We start from the raw sequence: 24,739 nt of genomic DNA, 5'->3' as shown, positions 1-24,739 counted from the left end.
GTTACGAATCAGTTTTTAGTCAACTTTAGATTCTGTTTGGTCTTTTGGGGTGGTGATTCAGAAAATTGCATTCATTAGATCACATCAGCTCTAGTTTCTGATAGAGAACATATGCCATCCAGTATTCGCCATCTCCTCCCCCACAGAAAACCATATTTAATAATCTAGAGTTGATGTGGTAGTAGTAATCTTTTGTGGATAGTCAGCCTCACCCCTCCTGAAATCCCCATTACCTCAGCATTATAAGAGGGTTTTGCGAGATCAGTCGCTCTTGTTCCCACGGACCATATTTTTGTTCTTGCAGACCACTGGTGGTCCACGGACCACAGGTTGGAAATCACTGCATTACAGCAATCCCCAACACCATCTCAGGTATTTCTATACCAAGCCACTAATGAGGAAAGGGGACAAAAAGTGCTATAGTAACAGGCCGGATTCATGGAAGCGGTAGGCCAGAATAATAACTCATCCAACAGTTAAGCCTTTTGGAAATTTGGTATCAAATGTATGCTCAGGAATTGATTGCAAATATGTATGAGAAAAATAATATTTCCAATTGATTCGAAAACCAAGTAATACTTAGGCAATGATGCTTAATAACAATATATCACCTGGCTACTAAAGTAAGAGTGAAGTAGATATTAGGTGAATACAGGCCACAGAAAAACAAAGGAAGGGGATAGACATACCTTCCTCTCTTTGATCCTCTATATCCTCAAAACTGGTTGGATGCTCTTCTTCAGAGGTGTTTCTTTCCTTCTCTTCCTCCATTTCTTCATCAGCATCCCTTTCGTCTTCATCCTCTTCTTCCTCCGCTTCCTCCTCCTGGTCCTCCTCCTCTTCTGCCTGATCTCTGATACTGTCTTCCCTCTCTTCTTTGCTTTCCTCTTGGCTGTGTCTGGAAGCATGCTCCTTCTCCTCAAATTCATCTGTTCCTAGGTCATCTTCCCCCTCTTCCACTTGGCCTCCCTGCTCAGGTGTTTCATCATCTCGGACGTCATCATGGATGTGGTTGTCTACAGCCGCATCATCCCAGGGCAATTCTTCAGCCTCCCCAACCTCATTGCTCTCAAATCCTGTGGGGTTCTCCTTGTCATCTTCAGTCTCAGTGTCTCGGGCCCTGGTCTCCCTCTCCTCCAAACTGTTCCTCTCCTCTTTTGAAATGTCCCTTTCACTGTTCTGCTGACTTTTTTCTGCCTCTTCCAGCTCAGCCAAGGAGGCAATAGGATCCTCACTAGGAGACAGCTCTGAAAATCAGAAAAATAAAAGCAAGAAGAAAGTGGTTATTTGGGGGGGGGGGGGGGGGGTGTTTGCTGCATGAAGAATAATCTCCAAGCTTTGCCAAAGCAAATCTGTCTATGTGTGCACATCTACTTTAGACTGGACACCTTTGGCAGGACACATTGGTTTCAATTATTTTACTGTGAAGCAATGTGTACATGTAAATATGCACTATATAAATTAAACATTTATTATATTAAACATTTATATAGTGCATATTTACATGTACATATTGCTTCACAGTATATAGCATAATAATATTATATGGTATATTACATTATATACAATATAAAATAAACAAATCGAACAATTAAACATTGAGACTTCATATCTATTATAAAAATCAAGAACTTTAGTATCCTATTATCTAACTCATGGAAGAAATTTGGAATAGCTTGTTTTGGAATATTTTGTTCATTGACACCCTGCCTTTTCTTTAGTAATGGGACTCAAGATAGTTTGCAACTTGTTAAAAATAATAGAGATTAAAAACTATATAAAATCAATAAATTGTATGAACATAAAACTAAAAATTAAATAATTTTTAAAGTTTAAATTATTTAAATTCATTAAAATACTATATACAGTTATTCCTCCATATTTATGGTTTTGACTTTTGTGGATTTGATTATTTGTGGGTTAATTAAAATATTCTTTCTAGGAATCTCTAGCTTCTATGGTCAATTTCCTCTTTTCTTGCTGGGGGACCTAGAGATTTTTTGGAGAGAACATATATCTTGGGATCTAGGTTCTCCAGTGCGATTCTATAGTCACCTTCTAGCTTAAGACAACCACAGAGCCATCGCTGGAATGTAGATATCGAGGGGTATAACCTCTTTCACAGAAACCGAACAAAGGGGAGAGGAGGCGGAGTAGCCTTATATGTCAAAAACTCTTATGCTGCACAAGAAATTCAAGACAGCAATCTGGGAAACCAGCTTGAAATCATCTGGATAAGAATCAAGGGAACTGGGACTCAAAAAGATGTTGTTGTAGGCGTCTACTACAGACCCCCAAGCCAGGAGGAAGATCTTGATGAAGTCTTCTGCCAACAGTTGACCAAACAGGCACAGAAAAGAGATGTAGTAGTCATGGGCGATTTCAACTATCCCGATATTTGCTGGAAAACAAACTCGGCCAAGAGTACAAGGTCCAACAAATTCCTTGCTTGCCTTGCAGACAATTTCATGGTCCAGAAGGTAGAAGAGGCAACAAGGGGATTGGCTACTCTTGATCTCATCCTAACAAATGCGGAGGACCTGATCGATGCGGTCGAAGTGGTAGGATCCTTAGGGACAAGTGACCATGTGCTCCTGCAATTTGAGGTACAAAGGAAGGCCGAAACTAAGACAAGTCAAACCCGCATTTTGGACTTTAGGAGAGCTGATTTCCAAAAAATGAAGGAAACGCTGAGCAGCATTCAGTGGACACAGATACTAAAAGACAAGGGAGCTACGGATGGATGGGAATTTCTCAAGAGTGAAATACTCAAGGCGCAATTGCAAACCGTGCCAACAAAGAGAAAAAATAGGACAAGTGCAAAGAAGCCAGAATGGATGTCCAAAGAACTTCTAACTGTGCTAAGACACAAAAGAGACATGCACAAGAAGTGGAAAAAGGGAGAAATCACCAAAGAAGAATTCAAACAAATAGCCAACACCTGTAGGGAAAAGGTCCGCAAGGCTAAAGCAAAAAACGAGCTCAGACTTGCCAGGGACATTAAAAACAATAAAAAGGGCTTCTATTCTTATGTCAGTAGAAAAAGGAAAAACAAGGAGGCGATAGGACCTCTTCGAGGAGAAGATGGGGCAATGCTGACAGGGGATAGGGAAAAGGCAGAACTACTTAATGCCTTCTTTGCCTCGGTCTTCTCACAAAAAGAGAGTCTTCAACCTCAGCAAGATGGAGTGGATGAGGGATTGGAGGACATCCAACCCCAAATTGGGAAAGAAGTCGTCCAGGAATACCTGGCCGCTCTTAATGAGTTCAAGTCCCCAGGGCCAGATCAACTACACCCCAGAGTATTGAAGGAACTAGCGGAAGTCATTTCGGAACCATTGGCAACCATCTTTGAGAATTCTTGGAGAACAGGAGAAGTTCCAGCAGATTGGAGGAGGGCCAATGTGGTCCCAATCTTCAAGAAGGGAAAAAAGGACGACCCAAACAACTACCGTCCGGTCAGCCTCACGTCGATACCGGGCAAGATTCTGGAAAAGATTGTTAAGGAAGTGGTCTGCAAACACTTAGAAACAAATGCAGTCATCGCTAATAGTCAACATGGATTTATCAAAAACAAGTCATGCCAGACTAATCTGATCTCTTTCTTCGATAGAGCTACAAGCTGGGTAGATGCGGGGAATGCCGTGGATGTAGCGTACCTGGATTTCAGTAAGGCCTTCGACAAGGTCCCCCATGACCTTCTGGCAAGGAAACTAGTCCAATGTGGGCTAGGCAAAACTACGGTGAGGTGGATCTGTAATTGGTTAAGTGGACGAACACAGAGAGTGCTCACTAATGCTTCCTCTTCATCTTGGAAAGAAGTGACGAGCGGAGTGCCGCAGGGCTCCGTCCTGGGCCCGGTCCTGTTCAACATCTTTATTAATGACTTAGATGAAGGGCTAGAAGGCATGATCATCAAGTTTGCAGACGACACCAAATTGGGAGGGATAGCCAATAGTCCAGAGGACAGGAGCAGAATTCAAAACGATCTTGACAGATTAGAGAGATGGGCCAAAACTAACAAAATGAAGTTCAACAGTGACAAATGCAAGATACTCCACTTTGGCAGAAAAAATGAAATGCAAAGATACAGAATGGGGGACGCCTGGCTCGAGAGCAGTACGTGTGAAAAAGATCTTGGAGTCCTCGTGGACAACAAGTTAAACATGAGCCAACAATGTGATGTGGCGGCAAAAAAAGCCAATGGGATTTTGGCCTGCATCAATAGAAGCATAGTGTCTAGATCTAAGGAAGTAATGCTACCCCTCTATTCTGCTTTGGTTAGACCACATCTGGAATATTGTGTCCAATTCTGGGCACCACAATTCAAGAGAGATGTTGACAAGCTGGAAAGTGTCCAGAGGAGGGCGACTAAAATGATCGAGGGTCTGGAGAACAAGCCCTATGAGGAGCGGCTTAGGGAACTGGGCATGTTTAGCCTGAAGAAGAGAAGGCTGAGAGGAGATATGATAGCCATGTATAAATATGTGAGAGGAAGCCACAGGGAGGAGGGAGCAAGCTTGTTTTCTGCTTCCTTGGAGACTAGGACACGGAACAATGGCTTCAAACTACAAGAGAGGAGATTCCATCTGAACATTAGGAAGAACTTCCTGACTGTGAGAGCCGTTCAGCAGTGGAACTCTCTGCCCCGGAGTGTGGTGGAGGCTCCTTCTTTGGAAGCTTTTAAGCAGAGGCTGGATGGCCATTTGTCAGGGGTGATTTGAATGCAATATTCCTGCTTCTTGGCAGGGGGTTGGACTGGATGGCCCATGAGGTCTCTTCCAACTCTATGATTCTATGATTCTATGATTCTATGCTGAAATGTAGAAATTCATAATGAAATGTTTTATCAAGTGAAAAAAAAAACAATTTCTTTATTCACTTTTTTTTCACTTTCACGAGGGTCTTGTGCTCATAATCCAGTGTATGTGGAAGGTTTGCTGAACAAAATTCCAGAACAAAAGTCTGTCATAGCCAATTTCTAAAAACCTCACACAATATGAGCTTCATAGAATCATGGAGTTGGAAGAGACCTTGTGGGCCATCCAGTCCAACCCTCTACCAAGAAGCAGGAAAATCACATTCAAAGCACCCCCAACAGCTGGCCATCCAGCCTCTGTTTAAACGCCTCCAAAGAAGGAGCCTCCACCACACTCTGGCACAGAGTGTTCCACTACTGAACAGCTCTCACAGTTAGGAAGTTCCTCCTAATGTTTAGGTGGAATCTCCTTTGCTGTAGTTTGAAGCCATTATTTCGTGTCAGTCTCCAAGGCAGTAGAAAACAAGCTTGCCCCCTCCTCCCTATGACTCCCCTCACATATTTATACATCATGTCTCCTCTCAGCTTTCTTTTCTGCAGGCTAAACATGCCTAGCTCTTTAAGCCGCTCCTCATAGGGTTTGTTCTCTAGACCCTTGATCATTTTAGTCACCCTCCTCTGGACAATTCCATCTTGTCAACATCTCCCCTCAATTGCGGTGTCCAGTATTGGACACAGTATTCCAGGTATAGTCTGACCAAGGCGGAATAGAGGGGTAGCATTACTTCTCTGGATCTAGACACTATACTCCTGTTTATGCAGGCCAAAATCCCATTGAATTATTTAGCTGCCGCATCACATTGTTGGCTCATGTTTAACTTCTTGTCCATGAGGACTCCAAGATCTTTTTCACACGTATAGCTGTTGAGCCAGGCATTCCCCATTCTGTATCTTTTCATATCATATTAAATATGTTAGCATCGTGGATATGAATCAGTTATAAATGCGTAAGTGCACGTTATGCATTCATACCTGCAATTGTCAATTCCAGCCTTTATTTCCATAGACTGGCAAACCTAGCAGGGTACAGCATTAGCTTTATTCTTGGGCAGAGTGGAGCAAATTTCCCAGGTCCCTTCCACATAGTCCAATATCCCAGGATATCAAGGCAGAAAATCCCACATTATCTGAGTGTGGACTCAGATAACCCAGTTCAAAGCAGAAATTGTAGGATTTTCTGCCTTCATATTCTGGGATATAGGACTGTGTGGAAGGGCCCTCATGCAACTTCTTTGAAGTGCTATGAAAAAACAACAAATTGTCACCCAGTTTTCATGAGTAGTGTAAAAACTAAAGAGGGCTCTTGTAACCTTAATGGTGTTGTAGAAGGTATTGTTTCTTACTGTTGGGCCCTTCGACACAGACATATAACCCAGAATATTAAGGCAGATAATCAACAATATCTGCTTTGAACTGGATTATCTGAGTCCATGGTGTCATAATCCAGTTCAATGTGGATTTTATACAGCTGGATGGAAGGGGCCTGATTGCATGACAAGTGACAACTGGGGAGATTCCCTCTTCTATACAACAATTAAAGGTACAGGGGCCCTCACCAGTTTTCAGTCTACCACCCTAAACGTTATGTTATATTTCAAGGGATTAGGAGAGTTGCTTGTGGGATTTCCTGCTTTTCAGGCCAAAATAATTTGGCCACTTTTAAAGTGACTTGAAGAGGGCCAGTGGCACCTTTACTATTGTAAATCAGGCATCAAAATATCTTGGAGCTGAGCCTATGAAAGGCACAGAGAGTATTTCTTTATGCTTCTTTAAAAGCTGACTTCTAACCAGTGGAAGAGCAATCGTGTGCTCGCATGTTTCCTTCACTGCAGAAAACGATTTCCAATGTGGAGCAGATGTGTGTGCCAAGGCCATTTGAAATCCCATCCACCTTTATGTTGTTCTGCCCGGATTTTGTGAGGGTGATCCTGACACCAACCTCCTTCTGCATTACCATCGCTTTGGGTTTCAAGGACTTCAGAAAGCTCATCTTCAAATCCATGGCTTTTCTTCTCCAGTTCTGTCCTTTCGTCAGCTCCTGTTACAAATGTAGAAATTACCGGGGGAGGAAATAAACATTTGAGAGCTCTTTCTGGTAAAATATAGCCCCCATCCACCCACCCCACTAAGACTGTTCTTTTCCTATACAGGTCATAGTAACCGATAGATATTCATGGTGTCACTTGGGGATCCACATAGTCACCTCTGAGCTTAAATACTTATCCTTCTGAGAACAAGTGATGTATTTTAAAGGATGCTGTAAAGAACAATACTGAATGTTCTGTACAAAAGCAACCAATGACCAGGATTCAGGCAAACTAAATTCCATGCCAACTCTCACATTTCAAACCTAAGCTACGTTAAGCTAAATTTGACAATGACCTGAATAAATTATGCAGAACTCGGCTTTTGGTTTGCATAATTTAGTCTGCCTTTTAAGTGGTGCTGAATTTATTTGTCATTTGGAGAAGATCAAAGGGTTGGGTAAGGCACAATCAACTACTTGTCATTCAGCCATAACAGTAATTTCTAATCACAGTCTTTTAGTTTTATGTCTAAACACATTTGGACTAGAAAGCTGTTGTTGATGATGTTGTTTCAATGAAGACACACATTAAATATCAGTTATCTGATCATAAAATCATAGAATAATAGACTAGCGACCACGTGGGTCATTTAGTCCAATGCCCTGTCATTCAGAGGGTTGGATTTGGGATCAGAAGTGTTTAGGATAGTAAAGTGGCTGGGATTTCTGGGAGTTGTAGGTCAAAACACCTGGGGACTCACAGATTAAAAACCACTGGTTTAGCAGGAATTTATCAGCAACTGAACATACTAGAGAGGTTTGGTGAGAATTCACCATGATTTATAGTTGTAGGTACTGGGATGTATAGTTCACCTGCAATCAATGAGCACTCTGAACCCCACCAAAGATGGAATTGGACCAAACTTGACACACGGAGCCCACATAACCAGCAAAAAAATACTGGAGGTATTTGGGGAAAATTCATCTTGATTTGGGGCAATTGTAGTTTACCTACATCCAGAGGGCACTGTGAACCCAGATACGGATGGATCTAGACCAAACCTGGCACACATTTCTGAATTTGATTACTGGAGGAGTTTGTGGGGGGGGGGGGGGGAGAGTGAACCTTCCTTTTTAGGAGTTGTAGTTCACCCACACCCAGAGAAACTGTGACCTTCACCGATGATGGACCTAGACCAAACTTGGCATACAGAACCCCCATGACTAACTCAACCTACTGGAGGGGTTTGAAGGGACTGACTCACCATAGTGGGAGTTGTAGTTTACCCTACAGCCAGAGAGCACACTGAACCCCACCGATAATGCATCCAGAGCAAACTTGCCCAACATAACAAACTTTAAGTACTGATGGAGTTTTTTGGGGTTAACCTGGCATGATGTGAGTTATAGTTCACCCACAACCTTATGTATTTCGTACAATTAAAATAACTTTTTCAAATATCCCGGGCAATACCGGGTACCCAAGCTAGTAAAAAAAATCTCAGTCACACACACATGCGCCATGTTTCCAGCAGAGCAATACCTTGGCTTGCAATTTCCTGAAGTTCCCTTAGCAAGTTTTCATGACGAAGAATAGAACGGATTCTTTCATCTGTAAGAAAAGGAACTGTCATATAAACAATACACTGGCATAATGAGTTAGTCTGATGTTTTTCACATTGTGGTTTCATTAGCAGTTCACAAAGCTGACATTCAAAGAATTCAGTTCATTGCTAGAGGCCACCTGAAACCAGCACAAACAATTTAATTTAGCATAACATATTAGTGTCTTCATTAGGCTTGTATGTTTTACTTAGCCTTCGTTTGATCAATGGCTATGATTAGATTTTAAAACATTGTACTGAAACCAAGTCATGCAAGTTAGATCTAACACTTTCTTTCATTCCAACAAAAAAAAAGAAAAACAAGATATCATACCGCCTTGAAGAATGTCTAGGCATTCCTGGCTGATTGGGAGTGGATTTGGCTTTGACACCGTATCCGAAATGACTTCAGCAATGCATTTCATCACCTAGAAAAACATGAACATATGTGCGTGAATTTATTTCCATTCCAGTTCTTCCCCCAAGGAATTGGGGGGAGTACATGTGCTACCTCTTCCTCCCACATCCCCCATTTTATCTCCTCTGCAGGTAGGGGAGACTGGGAGCACTTCCACACAACTATATAAGCCAGAATATTAAGGCAGAAAATACCACAATATATGCTTTGAATTGGGTTATCTGAGTCCACACTGCCATATCCCAAAGCAGCTCCAGATAGTACCAAATTGTGTGCTTTAGCCAAGAGCAAAAAAACCAAAACAAAACAAAAAAACCTGGGACCTGCAAGCAGGTCCGCACACAAACTTTTTGGTCCTGGGATTTCTGCCTCTGTCGTCCACACTTGCTGTTTTGTCTTGGGATTTTGAAGCCCCTAAGATGGCTGTCACAGGCTTCCACCGGAAATTTTGGCAGTTTTTTTTTATAAAAAAGATGTGAACATGCAAATCATTGTATAAGTTCCATTCCTACATTATATAAACTGCAGGGCCATCTGTGCAAACTGGTTTTGTGGCGTTCTTATTGCATGGAACAACAGGATGTTGTTCCTGGGTTATACATGTCTGTTCCTGATTGTTCTTATTGTGAAAAGATGTACAACGTTAACTGGGGAGCCACAACTTTGTCCTGGCCAGAGAAAATGTGCCTTCCGCACATTTCACAAAGTTTCTGGCACACAAACAAAGTTTTCATGTTCTATACAACTGTCACCTTCTTTTTAGGAAGCGACCAATCAGGAACAAACATCTAAAACTTGGGAACAAACCCAGATAAAAAAAATCTTATGTTTTCCAAGTGCAGGGACATACAGACATTCGAAGATGTGGATTTTCAGCTCAGAGCCAAGTATTCCTGCACCTGAAAATTTTGTGTTTTTTGCCATTTGTAGCGATTGCTTCAGTATTGACTACCCTCCTGTTTGCTGTGGGTGCTCCTAGGATATAGGTACTGTCTGGACAGGCCCACAATTCAAAGAAGAAAATGTGGGGTTTTATTCAGCTATCTGGAAAGGGCTTGAGAGATTGTAGTTAGTTAAAGGAATCTGGAGAGTTGCATTGCTGAATGGGAATTTGAACATTGGATCCATTAACTCACCATTTGATCATGGGATCTTTTAACCCACCTTGGAGACAGAAATGAAGATCAAATACCAACTGTACTCAGTGAAATATATATTCCTCTGTGCTCTTTATCTGAGGTCTTTTTAAATAATTTAGATGCTAGTAAATGATCAGCATAAATTGTGCCAAGCAGAAAGAGAGCAAAGATTGGATTATATCAGTCCACACTGCCAGATAATCTGGGATAAACATAAAACCTGGGATCAGATCCTGGGATATAGGGCCAGTCTGGAAGGGCCCTAAGGTTTTAGCATAGGTTCAACAACAAAGTGTTGTCATAAAAACGTCAGGAGAGAATGCTTCTAGAACATGGCCATACAGCTTGAAAAACCTACAACAACCCAGTGATTCTGGCCATGAAAGCCATTGACAATACATGTTATCATCATATTCTGTATCATGTGGACTATTTGTCTTTTCTTTCATTCGCTTTTTATCTCTATGGGGAAACTTTCTGGTGATATAGGTTACTATTGGCATAAATTAAAAGATTGCAGCACCAACAACAAATAGCAGTAGCAGGAGTTAATTATTATTGAATTACATTTCAATAATAGTCTGACTTTTTTGATGCAGTAGAATTGACGTTCTACCACTTTCCAATAAACACGCATGCAAAGAGTTTTTTATTGGCCTCAGCAAACAACAACAAATCAAATTTCTTGTAAAGCAACACCATTTCCAAACCAACACTAAAAGTCATGGCTTCATGTCCCAATTTATCAATCATGAGCAAGAAGGATTAAGAGCTCTACAGTGTGTTCTGAGATATTTAAGACCTTCGTTTGCAGTCTATGCAGAACTGCCTGTTCCATTTTAATAATATTTATAGAGGAGGCAATAATTCATTCTCACTACCCATATCAATCAAGCAAGTAAAATGGGTCAGAGTGGGACATCGAAGACATTTTGACTTATTATAAAACATTATTTATTTCTGTAAGTGAAAGACTTTAAAACAAACAAACAGGAAGGCTTTCTACATTCAAATCTATCATCTACCACTCCAAACTGACACCAGATTATTCCAGCTGCTCTTTAAATCACAATGAGTTGGTGATTGATTCTCAGTTGGCAGTCAGGTTCCTTCTCAAGCCCTCTCCAAATGTTTGCAGTTTGTAAGTGGCAAATCCTTCTCATCTCTGTAGAAAATTACTTTTACCATATTGACATTTCAGATTAAAGAATGGAATGACAAACATGGGAAAGAAACCATTATACTTCTCTGTGTGCTTGGTAGGCAAAATGAGATGTCTTAAAGCTCAAGGTCTGTTTCTCATTTTTATTTCCTGCCAGTGCCTCATTCCCTCCTCTTTTACCATCTTTCTCTCTTTAAAAATGATGATTGGGGTATGGTCAAATATTCTATTATATGTGTCAATGTGAAAAAGTCAGTGTTTCAAGGATGTGTGGGTTCCATATTCATATATTAGACTTGCTTCTTTATAAATGCCAATGGTAACATTGATACGTACTCAATAGCAGTACGTGTGAAAAACATCTTAGAGTCCTCATGGACAAAAAGTTAAATATGAGCCAACAATGTCAACAAATGGCAGCTAAAAAGCTTATGGAAACTTATGGTGATTTCATGACTTTATAGGAGGATTCTCAACATTCCTGATGCTGTGACCCCTTTATATTGTTACCCCCAACCGTAACATTATTTTTGTTGCTACTGTTATGAATTGTAATGTAAAGATCTGCTATGTAGGATGTATTTTCATTCACTGGACCAAACTTGGCATACACAATTCCCATGACCAACAGAAAATACTGGAAGGGTTTGGTGGGCATTGCTCTTGAGATTTGGAGTTGTAGTTTACCTACATTTAGAGAGCACTCTGGACTCAAACAATGATGGATCTGGACCAAACTTGGCACAAATACTCCATATGACCAAATGTGAACACTGATGATATTTGGGGAAAATAGACCTTGACATTTGAGAGTTGTGGTTGCTGGGATTTATAGTTCACCTACAATCGAAGAGCATTCTGAACCCCACCAATGATAGAATTGGGTCCAACTTCCCACACAGAACCCCCATGCCTTGAAGGGACTTGCTGGCATGAGCCTCCCTCCAGCCTCTCATGCTCTCACATGCCAGATATGTGAACTATGCTACCATGTGCCGAACATGCCTGCTCTCCTCCCCACTTGAAGTCTCAGAAACAGCCCTCCCCTTGGCTGAGAGGCTGGCCAATCAAAGCAGAGGAGGGCTTTTGTTGGGAGGATTTGCCACCTGTTTCCAAAAAGGAAGAGAAGGACAGGTGTAGAGATCTTCTCTGCCAAAGGGGTTCCTAAGACCATCAGAAATATGTGTGGTCTTTGGCTATCCTTCCAAAAACCCCTCATGACCTCCCAGGGGTCCTGACCACCCCCCCCCCCAGGTTGAGAAACACTGATTTATAGGATTTTCTTAAGCAAGGAATATTGAGAGGTGTTTTGCCAGTTGCTTCTTCTGAAATATTGCACATTATCTATTGTATTCATCAACAGTGCCCCATCCAAGCACTAACAAAGGCTGACTCTGCTTAGCAAAGATCAGATGAGATCAGATGATTTTATGTCAGTCTTAAACAAAAATCTTGGAAAGTTCTGATATTTGATGGATACTAGCAGAACAGGAGGCATGTTCTTGGGCCTCTCTTCTACCAGAGTCTTGGAAAACTAAGTCACAGATGCCTTGCAATGGCTCAGAGAGAGATCTCCACTCCAGTTCATTCAATGACTCCTGGGATGGTGCCTCGGGGAACCATAGCATTGCATTGTGTAATAACTAAAACAACTTGCAGCACTCATCATTAAATGCATAAGCAATCAAAGAATCAATGGCCAAGCAGTGTTAAGCTCTGATAGCATTAGAAAACAGAAAGGCTTTTACCTGTTCCCTAAATGGCATCTAAACAGCACTTTGCTGGATAATTTAGCCCACATTTGGGAAACAACAACTGAAGAAATCCCACACCAGGTTTTAAGTAACCTTATAATCAGATGGGAAGACAGAAATCAGGGATTCCCAGAGGATCGTAAACCATGGGATAACTATACCAGAGTTCGGAAAAGTTGCTTTTTGGGTCAATAGCTCACACAATCTCCCAGGGTATTTCAAACACCCTTAAATAAAAAGGTTTGTATAAGCAGAATGTGTATGTGGAAATAATAATAATAATAATAATAATAATAATAATAATAAATAATAATAATAATAAGCTGACACGATATGAGGATTTAAAGATTGAACTGCAAAGACTCTGGCACAAGCCAGTATAGGTGGTGCCAGTGGTGATCGGCACACTGGGTGCAGTGCCTAAAGTCCTTGGCCTGCACTTAAACACAATTGGCGTGGACAAAATTACCATTTGCCAGCTGCAAAAGGCCACCTTACTGGGATCTGCATGCATTATTCACCAATACATCACACAGTCCTAGACACTTGGGAAGTGTCCGACATATGATCCAATACAACAGCCAGCAGAGTGACCATGTCTGCTGTGGACTCATTGTGTTGTGTTGCAAATAATAATAATAATAATAATAATAATAATAATAATAATAATAATAATAATCTTTACTTATACCCCCCCCCCCCCCCAAAGAGAACTCAGGGAGGCTAATATCAGGCCAATCCCAGAATTACAATACAACAAAATAAAATAAAATACAAACAGCAAATAATAACATCAAAATGAAATACAGAAAATGAAATAAACAGATGCAAAATAACATAATGGAGACATAAAATAAAAGCATGGTGGGCGGGCCAAATGCACAGAATAAGATTGATAAAACCTTGGGTGAGATAAGTAAATGGAGAAATATGTGTCTGTGAGGGAGCTCAGAAGGGGTGACCAATGGGATTGAGCCTTCATTAAAGACAAGGAAAAGTGTGTCATGAGGACAGAACTATAGTTGGGAAGGACATATGTCCAGTGTAGCTTACACCCGGTGGTGCAATGGGTTAAATCCTTGTGCTGGCAAGACTGCTGACCAAAAGGTCGGAGGTACAAATCTGGAGAATGGGGTGAGCTCCTATCTGTCAGCTCCAGCTTCTCATGTGGGGACATGAGATAAGCCTACCACAGAATGGTAAAACATCTGGGCATCCCCATGGAGACATCCTTGCAGACAGCCAATTCTCTCACACCAGAAGTGACTTGCAATTTCTTCCAATTGATAATTCCCGAAGAGGCTCAACTCACTCTTGGAAATCAATTTTAACAGGATGACACCGAAGATTGCATTTTTATTGGCTTTTATATATATTTTATGTTGTTATGTTGATTGTTTTTAATTGCTCTAATTGCTCCTTTGTGAACGTATAGTATTGAATTGTGCCAGCCTGTAACTCGCCTTGAGTCACCTTATGGCTGAGAAAGGCGGGCTATACATAGCGTAAATGAATAAATTGGTGGCCTATTTTCACCAAAGAGCTTGTGGAGTTTTTGGGGTGGGGGGTTAAATCCCTCCTGTTCGGGGATCCTTGTCACCTACCTCTGTTAGGATGGGCTGTAGAGATGTTTGATACGGTTTACAAAATCCCAGATTAATTTCAGGAATGCAGAGAAGCTGGAAAGCACACATTGTGTAATCAAAGGGGTCGGAAATCCCAGACAAAGCTGTTTTTATTTCTCCCTGTAGCCAGTGCTGGCTTCCAGTAAATTGACTCAGGGTTTTAATCAGAGCTTTAAGTGATATACCAAAGACATAGAACCTTTAGGTGAGGGGTTTACTGTCCCATTGATATGGAAACCACAACCTGCCATGGCATACTTTTGATTTAGAAATATCTTAAGACCGTAAATCCAAAACCTAAAGACACACAACATGATACTATTTGTGCATATTTTGTTGATTCTGTGCTTTTACCCTACTTCGGTTTAACAGTGATGAGTCCGTAACCTCAAAACAGGTAACATTAAGGCTCCAGACAGCTCAGATTGACAAGAAACCACGGCTCTCAAAATGTATCCAACTGCAATCAAGCCAAGACAGGTTTGATACAGGATGTGCTGATTATTAACTGGGCATGTTTTGGAACCATTTTTCACAGAAAAGATAGCATGAGTTTGCATCTTTTCCTGGCCTTTCAAGGGTATGCAGAGCTGAGTTGGAATAAGACGAATGGCCCTTTCCTCTCGAAATCTGCTGCCCAAAGCAGCAGCTACATCAAGTTGCTTCACAATATACAGGAAGGTGAAGTGGGTCTACCTAGTGAAAAATCAATGTGGAGGTGCTGGGAGGTTTTATAACAGAAGGAGACTGAATTCAGAACCCGCCGCACTGATCTTCTTGCATTGTCAGCATTGCTGGGTGATCAAAGTCAGCAAGAGATACTGTGGCTAGGTGGGGGCACGCTTAACTCTGTTATTTGCAGTTTGGTGCTTTGCTTGGGGAAGGGAGCTGTTCCATACAGACTTTGTGAAAGGCGATCTAATTCATACAGAGGTGAACTTAGAAAGAGTTCTTTTGCAGGACTATAACTCCCAGAGACTTAAACCCAGTTGCTAGTCCCAGGTAGAATAGAGCCACTGAATAATAGCCACTGAATAATAATAATAATAATAATAATAATAATAATAATAATAACAACAAAATTAGTACACAGCAGACAAGATCACTATACTGGCTTTTGAATTTGATCACATGTTGGACACTTCATGAGTGTCTAGGATTGTGTGATGTATCGGCAAATAATGTGTGCAGAGCTTATTCTTAATTTTTTTTAAAAAAATTAAATTACATTTGGCCCAGCCATAGGTCTTTAAATGTGCCGTTGTCAATGTTTGTTGTTTATTTTGCTTATGAGATTTATTTTAACTGTTTTATATTGTTGTTGTTATTGCTTTTTTGATGTATTGTGGGCTCGGCCTCATGTAAGCCGCACCGAGTCCTTTGGGGAGATGATAGTGGGGTATAAATAAAGTATTATTATTAGTATTATTATTATTATTATTATTACTTGGACAATGAGAGATTACCTAAGTAAGTAATGTAAAAATTTCTCATGTGGAAAGAGGTCGTTAATTTGAAATAAAAATTATAACTCATGCTGTTAATCAGGGATATGAATCCAGAAGCAGCTGGATTCCAGTTCCCATCAGCCCCAAACAATGGCCAATGGCAATGAAAGATAAAGTTCAATATCATCTGGAAGGCTGTGAATTCCCTACTACTGTTTGAAACTATTATCTGAGTTGTCACCATTACTCATTTGGATTTACAATGCCCAACTCTATTTCAAGCCACTAACAAGCAACAGAGTATACTGTGATACAGATGACACTATTAGATGCTAAGGAAGAGAGCTTGCAACATGGATTTCCACAACTGCAAGTTCAAATTGATGGGAATGGTTGTGATGGGAGGAATGAACTTGTGGGCATATTAGCGCTCATTCAAAAAAACACTGCTGAGGAAGTTATATACTGTAATATACTCTTGCTAAATTCCTCTGTGTCCCCGCTGAAGGCAAAAGTCTGCATAGTTACTATGATCTGAGCCAGTGGAGAGAGAGCTAAACAAGAGTGAATTCACAGCCAACCCTCAGGGTCTTTGAAAGTCTCCAGAACTGATGATGCTGGAAGTGCCAAACAAAATCATCCTCCAGGTTGCAGTTTGGCAAAAAAAGAGATTTGCGTGGCTTTTTTTATAGCACCAGTGGTGGGAGTAATGGTGATTTGGGAAGAGAGATTAATGATAATTAATCTAGTAGAGATGCCAGAAAAAGGCTTTTCCATCCATAGCAAAATGGAAACATCTTTTGTGGCAGATTTCAATGAATAATGGAGACTGAGGAGGGAGACCTAGAAATTCAGTTCTATTAGCACTTACTAGGAAAATCTGTTTAGGTAAATTGGCAGATGAAAGCCGTTAGAATCACAGAGTTGGAAGAGACCCCTAAGGGCCAACCAGTCCAACCCCGTGCTATGCAGAAACACATAATCAAAGCACTACTGACAGATGGCCATCCTGCCTCTGCTTAAGTATAGCACATATGAACATATAGCACATTAAGCAAAGTATTATGAAAGGCTGGGGTACAAATTTCCAGCATGAACACACACACATGCTCACAGATGCACCAGCAGCTACAAGTTGCTATGATCATCCGAAAGTAAACAAAACTGATTCCTAAATGTTGTAGGAATCAAACAAACTACAAACAAAGATGAAGGATTCTGGGAATTATAATCCAACTTCTGTGAATCCATACGTTGGAAAGTAGGGAAAATCATTGCATTGTCGAAGGCTTTCATGGCCAGAATCACAATTATGGTTGTTGTAGGTTTTTCGGGCTGTGGCATCTGTGACATTTTGCCACAGATGCAAGCAAACCATCAGGAGATAATGTTTCTAGAACATGGCCATACTGCCCGAAAAAGCTATAACAACCTACAGAAAATCAGTCTTGCACTTAGGACAGTGATAAGTCACAATTTGAGAAACTGGGGGTGTTTTCAGGCTGTGCAAAAGAAACAAACTCTATGAGCAAGACTTTTATGCTATATGATGTACAACCGAATGGAAAACAATATTTTCACTCTCTGCATTTTCAGGTGCACTTATTTTATTCTGTGGGGCTTCAAGCAATATATACACAACATTCACATGCAAGTGACGCTATCTATAAAGAGAATAAAAGCAGCATCGACTCCACCCATGATCTGCTTCCCTCGAGATCAGTTTATACAAGCCGCATCACAATGGGATACAAACACAAGCCAGGTGCACCATAGAAAGTACCTCAAAATGATCTAAGATAAAGTAGGCTCTGTAACATAATATGTTTGTTTAATTTAACATATATTTTCCAAATCAAATAGAAACAAAAGGTCAAAAGGAAGTAGACAGGGGAAAAATTAATTCTGAGAATGGGTTGCTGTGAGTTTTCCAGGCTGTATGGCCATGTTCCAGAAACATTGTCTCCTGATGTTTTGCCCACATCTATGGTAGACATCTTCAGAGGTTGAGGGGTCTGTTGGAAACTAGGCAAGTGGGGTTTATATATCTGTGGAATGTCCAGGGTGGGAGAAAGAACTGTCTGCTTGAGACAGATATGAATGTTGCAATTGACCACCGTGATTAGCACTGAATGGCCTTGCAGCTTCAAACCCTGGCTGATTGCTGCCTTGGAGATCCTTTGTTGAGAGGTGTTAGCTGGCCCTGATTGAGTCTTGTATGGAATTCCCTTGTTTTTTTAGTGTTCCTCTTTATTGACTGTCCTGATTTTAGAGTTTTTTGAAAAAATACTAGTAGCTAGATTTTGTTCATTTTCATGGTTTCCTCCTTTCTGTTGAAATTTTCCACACACTTGTGCATTTCTGAGAATATCTATTTTTGCATAGCCATCCTTTCAAACTAGGGATGGAAACACATGTTACTGTTGCTTACCCCTGCATCTGAAACTTTTAAATAACATAGCCTTTCCTCCTTAAGCAAGAAAAAAAATCATAAATGTTAAGAAAATAAAAACTGAAGTAAAATGGAATATTTCACTGATTTATTCTAGCCAAGCTGAACTGGTAAAGCTGTTCCTGGCACAAAGAGGATGGCATTGCACCTGCTTGCCTTTTAGCCATCATAAATGGACAATCTATATCTATATACATAATAAAAGTGAAAATAGTTACTATGTATATGTGTAGCTATAGCTACCACTACTCAGAAGACACCAATGGCCCTCCAATGACGTTGCAGGTTATAAAGAGCACCGTGAACATGTCCAAGAGCCCTGCCAATGTCCCCTACAAACACCACACTGCCCATCACCCAAGTGAAGACTTTCATATGGGGGCCATTTCATCCTAGATTTTCTGTTTTTCCTCCACCACAGACATCTCAGTGTTTCTTACTCTCTCCATTGGTATGGGATTTGCATGACCCCATCCACTGTCTCTCCCATAACCCCTTCCTACTCTTTTCTATAGCACACAGCAAACAGAGGAATTTATCAGCAACTGAACATACTAGAGAGGTTTGGGGAGAATTCACCATGATTTATAGTTGTAGGTACTGGGATGTATAGTTCACATGAAATCAATGAGCACTCTGAACTCTACCAAAAATAGAATTGCTCCAAACTTGGCACACGGAGCCCCCATGACTGGCAAAAAATACTGGCAGCCTTTGGGGAAAATTCTCCTTGATTTGGGGGAGTTGTAGTTCACTAACATCCAGAGAGCACTGTGAACCCAAACAATGATGGATTGGAACAAAATTGGCACACATATCTGAAATTTGATTACTGAAGCAGTTTGAAGGGAATGGAACTTCCTTTCTGGGAGTTGTAGTTCACTTACAACCATAGAAACTGTGACCTCCACCGATGACGGACATGGACCACACAGAACCCCCATGACTAACTCAATCTACTGGAGGGGTTTGAGGGGACTGACTCACCATAATGGGAGTTGTAGTTTACCCTACAGCCAGAGAACACACTGAACCCCACCAATGATGCATCAAGAGCAACCTTGCCCAACATAACAAACTTTAATAATCGAATCATAGAATCCTAGAGTTGGAAGAGACCTCATGGGCCACCCAGTCCAACCCCCTGCCAAGAAGCAGGAATATTGCATTCAAATCACCCCTGACAGATGGCCATCCAGCCTCTGATTAAAAGCTTCTGATGGAGTTTCTTGGAGTTAACCTGGCATGATGGGAGCTGTTCTTAATTCACAACTTTATGCTTTCATACAATTAAAGAAGACTTTTACAAATAACCCGCTGGCTTCTCAAGCTAGTCCCTAATAAAAATAAAATGCATTGATAACCTTAATCCTGGGCCTTCATTTCTGTATCTAGGGGGACTCAAACCAAAGTATTTCAAATAGTAGAGCAGACAGATACATTGGAGATTTGTGTAAATTCTGATTAAAACAAATGAATAGAAATAAAAAATCTGACCAGCTCTACTTCAAATGTTAATTTAGAATATCTGCCTTATACTACATGTTCATCATCTATGTTATTAATCATTGAAGCTAATGGGATTATAATATATTTGTACCATGTTTTCTCTCTGTGTGTATTTTGACGCTGCTTCACTAGGGCATTATTGAAGTGTGTTACCAGTAACACTTAAGCCCTTTAACAGCAGGGGGTTAAGTTTAGCTCACAATGGGCTTATACGGGATATAATTGGAAGTCTAATTCACCAACCCTCAAAAGCTCAAGAGGAGTGTCTACAGTTACTATCAAAAACTGAAATCACACCAAGGTCCTCATTGTGGAGACTGGTCACACAAATAAGGTTTTGTTTTTTGGGTTTTTTTTAATGACAAGAAAACTCTTTTTCTAAATTATGGTTCACACACCACATAGCAACAAACTTGGGTTTGTCCCAGAGCAGATTTTCCTAGTTTACATGATACATATATTTTAAAATTTTAATTTATTTCATTTATTTATTATCATGAGTTAAGACACTTTTATCAATTCTATATTCATTTCGTAAAGTGTTCCAGCACATTTGTAAATTATTTGAGACTTTTAAACAGAGGCTGGATGGCCATCTGTTGGGGGTGCTTTGAATGCGAATTTCCTGCTTCTTGGCAGGGGGTTGGACTGGATGGCCCACGAGGTCTCCTCCAACTCTATGATTCTATCAATAACTATATCAAAGACTGTTCAAAAAACAGGTAAGATTGAACATGTTTGCACAGATGAACAACCATATATATTTGAAACTATTTTACTTCTGCAACTTACCTTGGCATCATCTTGAGTTGCTGGATTTGGTACTGGAAGTGAAATTACTGCAAGAGAGAAAAGACTACCGTGAGCATTTTTTTCATATTTTCTGAGATTTCCCACCTAGCTGTTGAAATTCAGCCAATGCTAGACTTAACCTTTGCAAACTGAATCTTGGGGTGGGGAATGAGTGAGGACTGGCGTGAAGATGGTAAAATAAACTACAAAAACAATTTATAAAATTAGCATCATAGATGTGTTCATTGAACAAAGGTGAACAGTTCTTGCCAGGACATGTTTCTTATTATAATTATGTTTTACTAGTGTAATCATGTTTTATTTAAATATTTGTATTTTATTATTTTAATTTTTAATTAAGGTTGGCCTTTTTAATTAAGGATGGAGCAAGCTTGTTTTCTGCTGCCCTGGAGACTAGGATGCGGAACAATGGCTTCAAACTACAAGAAAGGAGATTCCATCTGAACATGAGGAAGAACTTCCTGACTGTGAGAGCTGTTCAGCAGTAGAACTCTCTGCCCCAGAGTGTGGTGGAGGCTCCTTCCATGAAGGCTTTTAAACAGAGGCTGGATGGCCATCTGTTGGGGGTGCTTTGAATGCAATTTTCCTGCTTCTTGGCAGGAGGTTGGACTGGATGGCCCACAAGGTCTCTTCCAACTCTATGATTTTGCAGCTGACGGGTAGTAATTTTGTCAGCACTGATTGTTTTCTAGTACTGGACAAAGTCTTTAGGCACTGCACCCAGTGTGCCGATCACCACTGGGACCACCTTGATTGGCTTGTGTCAGTGTCTTTGCAGTTTGATCTTTAAATCCTCATATTGTATAAGCTTTTCTAGTTGCTTCTCCTCAATTCTGCTGTCACATGGGATTGTAATTATTATTATTATTATTATTATTATTATTATTATTATTAGCTATATAACAAGATCAGGACACAGCAAACAAGATCACTATGCTGGCTTTTGTATTTGATTACATATCAGACACTTCCCAAGTGTCTAGGACTGTGTGATGTATCGGTGAATAATGCATGCAGATCCAAGTAAGGTGGCCTTTTGCAGCTGACAGATGGCAAGTCTGTCTGTTCTGATTGTTTTTAAGTGCTGGCCAAGGTCTTTAGGCACTGCACCCATTGTGCTGACTCAAACAATAATCTAAAGTGATGGGTGGTAGATTTTATAAGCAAGAAAAGGTCCAAAACTGATAACTCAGAAGTCGGTCATGGAATCATTCCTCCCCAGTTCATGGATTTTGGGGAACTCGGATCTTTTGCCTCCAGTTTTCAGTAACCCAGAAGGTGGATTGATTCCCTGCACTTTGTATGGATTTCAGTCAAGCAGATTGCCACGAGAGTGAGTAGGTGGGCAGGTATGGAGAGGAAAGAAACAAGTATTTGGACTGGAAAAACTAAAAATACAGCAGAGCAGAATGTTGTGGTGACACCAGGCATTCCTTCCAAAGTTGGGAAAGCTGGATAAAATGACCTTGGCTATCAAGGGCTGTGCTGTTAGACCCGGGCATACCAGTCCAGCCAAGTCTCCTCTCGGCTGTGATGGGTTCAAATGCCAACCCATCCCATCTTTCAGTGCAATAAACAAGACTTTGTTCCCTCTGGACTGGCTTGGTCCAGCCATAGCTGCAACTCCCCTGAAGCTGGAGGCGCCGCTGTCCTTGGTGCTGAAAAGGACAGTCAATGCGGACCTGGGCACAGAGGATTTGCAAGGGAAACCGAAAGCGGAGTCCGTCCTTCCTTCCTTCCTTCCTTCCTTCCTTCCTTCCTTCCTTCCTTCCTTCCTTCCTTCCTTCCTTCCTTCCTTCCTTCCTTCCTTCTCTCTCTCATTCCCTTCTTTCTTTCTTCTCTCTCTCCTTCCCTCCTTCCCTCTTTCCCTCCTTCCTTCCTTCCTTCCTTCCTTCTCTCCTTCCTTCCTTCCTTCCTTCTCTCTCTCCTTCCTTCCTTCCTTCCTTCCTTCCTTCCTTCCTTCCTTCCTTCCTTCCTTCCTTCCTTCCTTCCTTCTTTCCTTCTCTCTCTCTCCCTTCCTCCCTTCCCTCTGTCTTACCTTGCACCGCAAGCAGGAGGGCAGCCAAAAATACCCCGAGAGTCATGTTGCTGGAGGAAAAGAGCTTGCAGGGCGAAGGGAGGCAGGCGAGAAAGGGGGGTGTCTCTCCCTTGGCTGTATTGCCAGAGGCTGGTCTTTGGAGGAAGGAAAGGAGCGAGAGGCCAGTCTGGCCGGGAGAGATGACGCTTAATCCGTCCCCAGCCCTGCTTCCCTTCCCTTCCCTTTGAATGCCTTGGGCTGGTGATGATCCCCGACGGGGCACTGCAGCAAGGCAACCGCCTTTATATCTATCCCTCCCCTCCCCTCCTCCCGCCCCTCCGGAAGCGGCGTCAGGAGGAAGCCAGGGCTCTCTCCCCCTTCTTCCCATCCCAGGAAGAGATCGCCCAATGGATGGGGATGGCAAGGCGGAGGGGGGGGGGGGAGGACAAGCCGCCCCCCTCCCACCACTCTTTCCTGGTCTCCAGGTCCTTGCCAAGCCCCGAGGCGCCTCCAGATCAGGACAAGGCTCCTCTGCTCCAGGGACACGCGTTTCACACGTTGCGCCCCAGACCGGGAAAGTGCCAAGGTATTACAGAATGACGTTTTTGGAAAAGACCCCAAGAGCCACCCAGTCCAAGCCCATCCTGCCACGCAGGAATACCTAATCAAAGCACTCCCGACAGATGGCCATCCAACCACTGCTTGCAAACCTCCAAAGAAAGGGAGACTCCACCACCCTTTCAGGCAGCAGAAGTTTCTATTGCCAAACAGCTCTTCTCGCCAGGACTTTCTAATGTTTAGGTGGAATCTAGGTCTAGGCTGATGGCCTGGATGAAAGAAAATAAAGTGAAAATATTAATTTAAAGGGGAAAAAAAACACAACAGGAAAGTCCACTGCTAGAAAGTAAAGGACCCGAAGGAAGAAGAGTAATGACAATAACATGAAGCTAAACTTATTATGAAGAGGAACGGAAGATATAGCCCCTCCCCCTTGTGTCCAGTGGGTTTTTTGGGATTTGAAGTCTGGTGAGGTACCAGAGCTCTTTGTGGATTTTGGCCACAAATCTCAAGAATTCCATAGGAATTAACCTTGGTAGTTGAAGTGAAATCATAGTATTGTAATTATGAGGTGAGAGAGGGCACCAGGAATGTGGAGAGCACACAGTCATCCCATACCAACATCATTTAATATGATCATAGAGTTGGAAGAGAGCACATGGGTCATTCAGGTGAACCCCTACATTCAGAGCACTCCTGACAGATGGCCATCCAATCTCTGGTTAAACACTCCCAGTATATCACACTGTCCAACACCTCTTAATGTCCCAAGAAAACATGACTGCTTCTTCTCAACATAGTCATTTAGCAAAGCCCATAATCTGTGATTGATTATGTAGAGAATCAAAGACCTGAGATCCCGGGACAAAGAAAACCACAACAACTGACCTATTGCAGCAGCACCAGAAATTTAGGCACTCTAAAAATGAACATATTGCAGACACTTTCTTATTGATTGGTTTCCATTTATTATGTTAACCACAAAAAGATGTATTTATGCCTCTGCAGTTTCATACTAGGCTTTGGAATTATCTTCTGTTATAGATCTGATTCATGTTCAGAGATTTAGGAAACTAGTTGTCTTGTAAAGTGGTCAGTAATTTGATGTTTCATATTTGATGTTATATGTATTTTTATATTTTATATTTTATTTTGCTGTGTTTTTTCTATAAAAGCAATTAATAATAATATGTGGAAAAGAAAAAAGTTTGGATTATTGATGTCACCATACTGGATGACAGTTACATTGAGGAAAAACTCAGCCGTTATCAGGACCTCGACATCGAACTGCAAAGGCTCTGGCATAAACCAGTACAGGTGGTCCCAGTGGTCATCGGCAAACTGGGTGCCGTGCCAAAAGATCTCAGCTGGCACTTGGAAACAATAAACATTGAC

General features: G+C 41.3%; 1 protein-coding gene across 2 annotated transcripts in view; it reads right to left on the bottom strand.

Annotated features, from left to right (window-relative positions):
* The window catches only part of CHGA (chromogranin A), a 31,486-nt gene extending 8,388 nt beyond the window's left edge, over positions 1-23,098 (bottom strand). Inside the window, exons 1-6 of one of the 2 annotated variants that reach the window (XM_060756483.2) lie at positions 22,808-23,098; positions 20,749-20,795; positions 8,784-8,877; positions 8,389-8,457; positions 6,759-6,857; positions 690-1,247 (exon numbers count right to left, since the gene is read on the bottom strand). In XM_060756483.2, the coding sequence (XP_060612466.2) occupies positions 690-1,247; positions 6,759-6,857; positions 8,389-8,457; positions 8,784-8,877; positions 20,749-20,795; positions 22,808-22,853 (913 nt within the window). In that variant the 5' untranslated portion in view covers positions 22,854-23,098. The remainder of the gene's footprint in view (positions 1-689; positions 1,248-6,758; positions 6,858-8,388; positions 8,458-8,783; positions 8,878-20,748; positions 20,796-22,807) is intronic. The other variant, XM_060756490.2, reaches the window with a different exon arrangement.
* Between the last annotated feature and the right edge of the window lie 1,641 nt (positions 23,099-24,739).

The sequence above is a fragment of the Anolis sagrei genome, chromosome 1 (genome assembly GCF_037176765.1).
Source record: "Anolis sagrei isolate rAnoSag1 chromosome 1, rAnoSag1.mat, whole genome shotgun sequence".
Taxonomy (NCBI): domain Eukaryota; kingdom Metazoa; phylum Chordata; class Lepidosauria; order Squamata; family Dactyloidae; genus Anolis; species Anolis sagrei.
This window is presented reverse-complemented; position numbering and strand designations above follow the sequence as displayed.